General features: G+C 45.7%; 1 protein-coding gene across 1 annotated transcript in view; it reads right to left on the bottom strand.

Annotated features, from left to right (window-relative positions):
- LOC122927727 (piRNA biogenesis protein EXD1-like) overlaps positions 1-7,491 on the bottom strand; it is a 29,819-nt gene extending 22,328 nt beyond the window's left edge. Inside the window, exons 1-3 of the mRNA XM_044279895.1 lie at positions 7,467-7,491; positions 3,975-4,126; positions 1,253-1,321 (exon numbers count right to left, since the gene is read on the bottom strand). Coding sequence (XP_044135830.1) covers positions 1,253-1,321; positions 3,975-4,126; positions 7,467-7,474 — 229 coding nt within the window. The 5' untranslated portion in view covers positions 7,475-7,491. The remainder of the gene's footprint in view (positions 1-1,252; positions 1,322-3,974; positions 4,127-7,466) is intronic.
- Between the last annotated feature and the right edge of the window lie 2,252 nt (positions 7,492-9,743).

Here is a 9,743-nt window from a genome sequence, read left to right on the forward strand (position 1 = left end):
AGCTCCAAGGTGAATGTGAGCACTCTGCTCCATTTCTGAAACTGAACACGTGGCTTGTGGCCTCTTTCTTATGGGTCCTGGCTACACAACCCCACGGCACACAAGTGTCCACAATTCAGAAATCCTTGGGACTGCTCAGTCAGCAACACCTCTCAGACTGGCCTAATTGGGGTTATCAGCGGGGTACCACATAAATATGTTTATGAGTGGCCTTGTAGAGGACATAAAGTGGAATTTCATTATTGGCAGACGATACCGAGCTCTGTAAAGTAATAAACACAGAGGGGGATTATATAATATTACAGGGGGATTTTGGGACGTTTTAAGCTCGGGCAGGGAAATGAAAAATGAAGATTAATGTGGATAAATGTAAAGTTATACACTGGAGCTGAAACATAATGTAATGGCAAAACACTGGGAAAGACTTTGGTCATTGGTGGACAGTAAATTCAACTTTAGTGACCAATGCCAGTCAGCTCCTGCCAAAGCAAATAACATCATGGCATGCACCGAAAGAGGCTTAAATGCTCATGACAAAAACATAGTATTGCCTCTGTACAAATCATTGGTCTGACCACAAGTGGAATATCGTGTACGAGAAGAACAAAGTTGAACTAGAGTGGGTGCAGGGGAGGGCGACTAAGGCAATTAACGGGGTATTCCAGGATAGGTCAATATCTGATTACAGGGGTCTGACACCCCGCCGATCAGCTCTGACAAAGCAGCTCCAACATTGGAAGTTGTAATCGGAACTACACAGCTCGGTCCTCTGTGCTGTTCCCATTGAAATGAATGGAAGCAACACTGCTACATAGCTATTATGTGGCCCTACTTTAGGAACTGTCTGCCAAGAGCAATTCCATAGATCACTTGTGTAAGGCTGAGAACACAGGATTTTCTTGAGGTTATGTCCATGCTTTGTGGCTAGGACAGGGATAAGCAACCTCCGGCACTCCAGCTGCCTAGAAACTACAACTCCCAGAATGCTTCATTCACTTCTGTGGGAGTTAGAAGAACAGCTGAGCATGTTTGCATGCTGGGAGTTGTAGTTTTACAGCAGCTGGAGTGCCGAAGATGTTTGATCCCTGGGCTTGGATGTAAGAAGTTATAGCGTTCATGTAAAATCATTGTCCTAGTAGGTGCCAACCTTCCATGACTGGGGTAAATGGCAGCTGGACATGACTGAGGGTCCCGACAGTCTCTCTTGATGTATACCAATAATATCCCCCCCCCCCTGAATACAGAAAATTACCACTTAAGAGTTCAGACGCAAAAAACAGTTGAACTCCAGGCTTTGTAATATTCGTTGTCAAATCCGTAACTGCAAAACAGAGAAATACACATTAATGAATACATCAAAATCAGCAGGAAATATTCCTATATGTATTGGGGTTGTCCGGCTCAGATCAATGACAAATTATAAGATAAGTCATACTCACCTAACTGATCGCTCACTGTTCCTGCGCCAGCCTTTAAATGGCTATGTGCACAGAAAATTTAAAAAGTTAAAGGGGTTCTCTCACTTCAGCAAATACAATCATGTATCATGTAGAGAAAGTTAATACAAGGCACTTACTAATGTACTGTGATTGTCCATATTGCCTCCTTTGCTGGCTGGATTCATCTTTCATCATCACATTATACACTGCTCGTTTTCATGGTTACGAGTTACGACCACCCTGCAATCCATCAGCAGTGGTGGCCGTGCTTGCACACTACAGAAAAAAGCGCCAACCTTCCAGCCTATGTGAGCTGCCACGGTCCCGGCCACCAGAGAGGCCGACGCTTTTTCCTATAATGTGCAAGCGCGGCCACTGCTGCTAGATTGGAGGGTGGTCGTGACCATGGAACAATGGTAAAATGTGATGGAAAAATGGATCCAGCCAGCAAAGGAGGCAATATGGACAATCACAATACAATAGTAAGTGGCTTGTATTAACTTTCTCTACATGATAAATGCCACTTGCTGAAGTGACACAACCCCTTTAAGGCTCTCGGAAAGCGGTGAGTAAAAAACAAAAATTGCCTGGTCCCAGAGGGGTTTTCCTTTGTAGTCGGAACCGAGTGGCGGGGAGAAGGCTAAGTATGCTTCCCTCCACAGGTCCAGCTAGGACCCAAACTTTGCTCAAAAGGTGGAGCACCCCTTTAAGTGATGACTATAAGTTATGAACCTAGCCCTAACAAGGGTCCAGAAAGGAAGGAAACCCACTTTAAAAGAGAACAGTGAAGTAATCCTGGTAATAACACAAGTTACACAATGTGCTCCTCATGGGAACAAGGAATGGAAACGAAAGGCTTCCAAAGTAAATGTGGGCTGGGATTAGTGGAGGACGCTCACCAGCATCACATAATACACAGCGGAGAGTAGTCATCGGCCACACTAAAATAATCATCGCCTCCAAAAATGCCAAATTTAGCAGAAAAGTATTGCCAGGCAAAAGAGACAGAAAAAACCCAAAAGGATGTCCAAGTAGCCAAAGGAAGGGGATGGGAAATATTGGAAGCGGATGCGGTCTGGAGGAGTTCGTGTCATGGCAAGGACTTTGATTTACTGGGGATTTTCCTTTTCTCTTGATTTCTGTTTAGTCGTTACAGAAGAGCATGAATAACAATCCCCCAACACAATGTTACTGTCAGAACGACCTGATTATGTCCTCTTAGGCTTAACTACTGTCACCTTGAACAACCCCTTTAAGGCTGCTTTCACATATGCGCTTTGTATTCCTGTTATTCTGCTCCGTTATAGGACCGGAATAACGAAAATAACGGAAGTGCCGGATTCAGCAAATAGCTGAAGCAAACAGAGTCTAACAGACCCCATTGACTATAATGGGACCGGTTAGATTTCCGTTCAGGAGAATGTTTTGGAAGCGGAGAGAAAAGTCATGCATGCGAATCCGGCACTTCCGTTATTTTCCTTCTTCTGCTCCTATAACGGAAATACTAATTGCATATTTGAAAGTAGCCGGAAACAGTCATGCTGCCTCGTAGGGTTCATCATGGAGAATAAAATGAGCCCTCTACTGCTGCAATCTGATGTTTCGCTGCAGCAAATTGTTTACTTTAATATGCAAATGAGGTGATTGGAGCACTGAGGGGTTGGCCTAGCCACTTGGAGCACTGCTCCTCCTATCTGCCATGGCACTCTACCCTGATTGACAGGGCAGGCATCCCGGCTGTTCAGTGAGACTTAATTGGCGCATGTCCAGTTGATTTCAGGAGGCTCTACCCGCTGAGTGCTGCACTGCGCAAGCGCCGATGACATCAGCCTCCTCCTGGAACAGAAGACGCTCGGCTTCGCTGATCTAGAAGTGAAGCTGAAAGTCTTCTGTTCTGGGAGGAGACTAATATGATCGGTGCTTGCGCAGTGCAGATCTCAGCGGGTAGAGCCTCCTATATAAACTGTGCATGCACCAATGAAGTCTCCGGCGGAGGCGATATTTCTGTATCGCCGTTGAATAGTAATTTTACTGGAATTTTATTATACCCCGACAAAGGTCTTTGGAAGACCCCCAGCTGCCAAAGCTACTGACTAGCACCTTTACGATTGCACCGCATCTCAGGGGTGCTGATCCGAGAACAGAGGGAGTGCTTTCCCTTTGTCTAACCTTTTAGATGCCGCAGTCACTATGACCATGAAAATTGAGGAGTTAAAGGGTCGGGATCAGAGTCATCTCCAATCTGGGCCTCTGTGGTTGTCCGCTGTGTAACACTGTACGGAGCAAGCTCAGCTCCTGAGCCCACTCTATACACTTAGCTACCAATGATATAGATGTATGATCATTGGACACCAAGAGGTTAAAGACCCATAAAAGGCCACCCACATATTTCTATGGGGCCCTATTGTTCCTCCATATGCCTCTTATTGCCCCTTACATCTCCAACATACGGTGCCCCACTGAGCACTACATGGCGGCAGACGAAGTCCAGCCTCCTGCACGAGGCCATATTACAGCTACATTTTACCGACCTACCTTTACTCAGCATGACGGTCTGATCATGGTCAACAAGCACCAAGCTTCCTTCAAACCGGCCATATGTCATTGTCACGGTCACCCTCCTGCCAATGATCCTGCTCAAGAATCTGTAGTCCATCTGGCCCGCGTCGTGTGCACTCATCCACTTCCTGAAAATTAAGGAAAATTCTGAGCAGTTTCTTAAAGGATTACGGAAACATGGCTGCTTTCTGCATAAAACAGCGCCACACAACAAAACCGAACGGAACGCATCCTGATCAGTTTTGAACTGGGACAAAATGGAACAGTTTTGGCCCGGTTTTGATATACTCTGCCGGATCTCAAGACTGGAAACCAAAACCAAAAAAGCGTGAAACCGGCCTTAGAAGAAAAAAGCCCATCATTCCTCCATGTGTTTTTTCCTCTAACCTATGCATTGCTGACCTACTGTATATGAAACGTCTATATTTAAAAGGGTTTTCCAAAATGTTATAACTCATGACCTATCGTCTGGATCGTGGGGGTCCGACAACCGGGACCCCCACCGATCAGCTGTTTGAGAAGGCACCGATGCTCCTGTGAGCGCTGCAGACGTCTCCCTGCTCACCAAGCACAGCGCCATACATTGTATAGCGGATGTGCTTGGTATCGCGCTCAGTCCTATTCACTTCTATGGGGCTGAGCTGCACATAGGCCACGGAACACATGAGCGTGATGTCACTGTCCTAGGGAAAGCTGTGAGAAGGCTACGGCGCTCAAAAGAGATGATCGGCAGGGGTCCTGGATGTTGGACACCCACCGATCAGACACTGATGACCTATCCAGAGGATAGGTGATCAATTATAAAGTCTCGGAAAACCCCTTTAATCCCTTAAAGGGGTTGTCTCACTACAGAAAATGGAATTTATCATGTAGAGAAAGTTAACACAAGGCACTTACTAATGTATTGTGATTGTCCATATTGCTTTTCCATCACATTACACACTGATCATTTCTATGGTTACGACCACTCTGTAATCCAGCAGTGGTGGTCGTGCTTGCACACTATAGGAAAAAGCTCCAGCCTCTCTGGCTGCCGGGACTGTGGAAGTGAGCATAGGCACACGTGTGCAGCAGATACCATCCCGTCCACCTCATATCTGCGCTGCAGCGGAGGTCGTAACCCCTGGAAGCGAGCAGTGTAGAATGCGATGGAAAAATGGATCCAGCCAGCGAAGGAGGCAATATGGACAATCACATTACATTAGTGAGTGCCTTGTATTAACTGTCTCTACATAATAAATGGCACTTGCTGAAGTGACACAACCCCTTTAAGGACTGCACCAATCTGCGTTTTCGTTTTTAACTCCCCGCCTTCCAAGAGCCACAATGTTTTTAATTTACCTTTCACTTAGTCATGCGAGAGCTTGTTTTTTACGGGACAAGTGGTATTTTTTATGGCACCATTTAAATTACCATCATATTGTATCTTTGTTGGGTGAATTTGGAAAAAAAAGGAACACACAATCCTGCCAGGGTTTTGTTACTGCAGCTGAGAAAGACACGATGACCTTATTCTGCGAGTCGGTGCGATTACTGCGATACCAAATTTATATCATTTTTATGTTTTACTACTTTAAGAACAAGGGCTTGTTTTTAACAGGGGTTGCTGTAGTGTATTTTGGTACCATTTTGGGGCACATATGACTTTTTGATACCTTTTGTATTCAATTTATTTAGGGGAACAGGGAACCAAAAAATGTCGAATTGCGCATTTTATTAAATTTTTTCTGTTATGGCTCACACTCCACAGGAAAAATATTTTTAGATTTTAATAGTTCAGACATTTTTGGATGTAACAATACCAATTATGGTTATTTTTTTTACAATTTTTATGTGTTTTTTTAAAACTTTTTTATACGTTAAGTTATTTTACTTTTACACCTGCGGCTTCAATTCCGACAGGCTGTTCTGGCAGAGACCAGCCTGCCGGAATTCTCCAGATCCGACACTGTCGGAGCCCTTCGACCCCATTAAGTATAATGGGTCCGGCAGAGATCTGACAGCATTCCCGCAAAATTGCCGAGAATTGGCCGGACACAAACCGCTGCATGCTGTGGTCTGTGTCCGTCTGATTCCTGGCACTGGCGGCCAGATCGTAGTGCTGCCAGTGTGAAAGTAGCCTTACTATGACAGTCTGTGAGTCTTCACGAAAACTCACACTGTCATAGCAATCAATCAGAGCCTGGCAAATTCCCTACGGGGTCTCCGACTGGAGGACAGCAGGAGGCCCCTACCTTGTCTAACCGCTTAGTGTGCAGAACCGCTGCGCCAACCAACTGGTTTGACTTAGGGCTATTCCTAAGAGTATTATTTGTGCAGTCCCCTGGTTTTCACTCTTTAAGCCCGGTACAGGGATCTGGACTTTGCTGCAGAGAGCCACCAGGCCGCTACCTCTTGGAGTAGGCCCAGTTTAGTTGTGAAGCACACAGGGATAAATCTGTAAAAAAGGCCAAGGTTGGGGCAAGCAGAGTTCGTGCGAATCCAAAAATCAGTCCAAAGGTCAGGGCAGGGCAGACAGCTCCGGGTAAGTACGGAAATCAAGTTCATGTCAGGTAGCAGAGGGTCAGAATCCTGGAATCAGGCATAAGTCAGTACACAGGCAGACGGTTATATTACAGCAACTTAGGAACAGACTGCCGGAGTTCACCGTTATGGAGCATAGCGCTGCGCACCGCCGGATCCCTATTGACTACAATGGGATCTGAGGGGATCCAGCTGCTTTCTGGCATAAATATCTTAGCCTTAGGCTTCATGCACATGACCGTCTTTTTTCATCCGTGTGCTATTGACATTTGTTAGTGGATAACACACTGACCCATACATTTCTATGGGAACATGCACACATCTGTGTGGCCCTTCTGGAAATTACAGAACATGTCCTACTCTGGTCCATGCTGTGGTCCTTTCCATTGATGGCAATGAGATAAATGCAGTGTGCACATTAAAGAGGTTTTCTGACTCTTTCTGATGATCTATGTTCATCGCCCCAGTGACTCCAGACTGGTAATTGTACATAATGGTATACCAACCGACTGCCACGCATGGCGTACATTTTTGTCACTGGTCAGCAAGTGGTTAAACTGATCTGCTCTGGGACTGGTTGCTATGGGCAACAAGGCTAGTTTTTCTGCTAGTCAGCTTTGATAAATAAGGTCCATCATACCCATAACTAGTAAAACTGTGATATCATCGAAGTGTTCAGCTTCTTCCCTATGACGTCATCTACATCATGGTCATGTGACCTCACTGTTCCTGGGCTTATGAAATACGGCCATGTGGCTGCATAGCGTGCCGTACAGTGTACGGTGTACATGCGGCCAGGGTACGTATAGGAAGCGTGGGGGGGGGGGGGGGAGGGGACAGTTAGATTAGCAGTTGGGAAGTTGGTCTTGCCCTGAATCAATGGGAACGCAATCATGTGACATAAGAGGATGGCGCAATACATGGCTATGACGTCATCGTACTTACGAGTCCATGCTCAAGCAGCGCAGCAGTTCAGCCGCCCCCTCCAGTCACGTGGTACGTCGCGCTCTTATTCCCTCTTGATTTACATGCGGCCGATGATTGGTTCATAGTGTAAGTGACAAGGCTCCTGAGCCAATAGCGTTGTGAGTGGTTACTCTGCGGTACGTCGCCTCTGTACAGTGCCGAGCGCCCCCTGGTGGTAAGTGACTGGTAGTCCGGATAATGGTGGTCGGTGAAGAGTTCTCAGCTCTTTACCATAGAGAATATAGCAGTAAATATAGCGATAGCGATAGATAGATAGATAGATAGATAGATAGATAGATAGATAGATAGATAGATATTAATTAGATAGATAGATGGATAGATAGATGGAGAGCTATATAGATAGATGAGAATTAATTAGATAGATAATTAGATAGATCAATAGATATTAATTAGATAATAAGATATATACAGGGCCGGTGCAAGGATTTTTGCCAACACAAGCGAAGCTACATTTTGGCGCCCCCCCCCCCCCCCATGGCACATCGCCCCCCCCCGTCCGGACCTGGCCCCATCCAATGAGCACCCCCTATTGTGTCACATATTGGGGGGGGGGGGCCAATATTAATGATTGTTGTTTTGTAATTACTTTTTTAAAACACATAATTGAATGCCGTGCTAAAAGCCTGAGCGCCTCTGCTCTGGCACTAGACTAGCACTTATGGCCTCATTTTATGATTTTGAAATAATTTTAAATGATCATATTAATTATTATATACAATACATTCAATTCGGAACAGTTCAAACTTCAAGTGACCTACCTTAAGTCCTGAGTCCACTCCTGACCTGCCTGACTCCTGCTGCTGCTGGCTGCCAGTGCGTCTGGTGGTCTAATCTGGCTGACGGCTGTGTGTGTCTGTGTGAGTCAGACACAACACAATCAGTCAGCTCGAGCCTCGCCTATTAGTCCCTGCCATACCCGCCGGCGGCGCAGCTTACTACCAGTCAGGCCCCCATGGCAGGCTGAGCACATGTGACCGGTGTGTTGCCGTGACTCTGAGCGGCCGACACACGCAGGCTGGGGGCGGGCGCAAGGCGGCGGCGCTGCGGCACAAATTCAAGAAAGTTATAAAAAAAAAAAAAAAAAGAAGGGCATTCATTTTTCCGCCCTGCGCAGGGCGCGCCCTAAGGCAGCCGCTTGGTCTGCCTTATGGTAGCGCCGGCCCTGGATATATAGACATTTTAGACAGACAGAAAGATAGATATTTGATAGATAAATAATATATATATACACACACACACACATACATATATATATATATAGATTTTTCAAAGAAGAGGCAGCACTCCAAGATACGGTGAAAAAACGACCCTCTTTATTTCCCCTGTGCGACGTTTCAACTGCTCTTTGCAGTCTTTCTCAAGCATAACAGTGGTGTCACAGCATTTACATTTATACCCACAATGCTTAGTGGGTCAATTAACAGTAATTGACAATAATATAATCATATCAGATATAAAAACGTGAATTACAATAAAATATTATCATGATCGTAGATATAGCATGTGTACCGGTTACAATCTTTACATACATCGTGCCATTTCATCAAAATCACAAATCAATAGACAATACCAAGTGCATAAAGTGCCTTGTGCTTTGTGCCCAATTATAGTGATCACCTGTGTAACTTAATTACGCGGTACAAAACCGCATGGTTAAAAACTTACATAGTGGAGGAGTATAATGATGGCAGGCATCTCGGCGTCCCTGTAGCCTCACCGCGCATGCCCGGTATCCTGGACACCGACGTACACAAGGGAGAGACGCAACCGGAAGTGACGTCAAACCCAATGCGCACATCCGCATCCCGGCGCCAACCCCACAGCCGACGGAATGGAGGGCAACATCTCCCTGTCCAGCCTCCCGATCACATGATTTTGTCACGTGAGTCGTTGCCTGGCAATAAGGAAATGCTTACCCTCAACACTACGCCGCCCCCGGAGCTGATCCGGGCACGGTCGTGAAAGCTATATTAGGGACAAATTAGCTGGAGAATGACAAAGTCACGCACACCATTCCCATGGTTATAGTAAAAAACCGAAAATGTAGAGATATATAAAAAAAGGGATGTCAAATCGTGAATATCGGAGGAATGTACTCCTTAAAGGGGACACCACATATATTGTTTTGTACTGTTTTTATGGAGAAAGGGGGGTATGGTCCATAAGGGTGATATATATGAATAAATAAATCAGGGAGCACCGCTGTAAAAGAAGCAAATGCTGGAGTGCCAGCGG

The sequence above is a fragment of the Bufo gargarizans genome, chromosome 1, assembly GCF_014858855.1.
Source record: "Bufo gargarizans isolate SCDJY-AF-19 chromosome 1, ASM1485885v1, whole genome shotgun sequence".
NCBI lineage: Eukaryota > Metazoa > Chordata > Amphibia > Anura > Bufonidae > Bufo > Bufo gargarizans.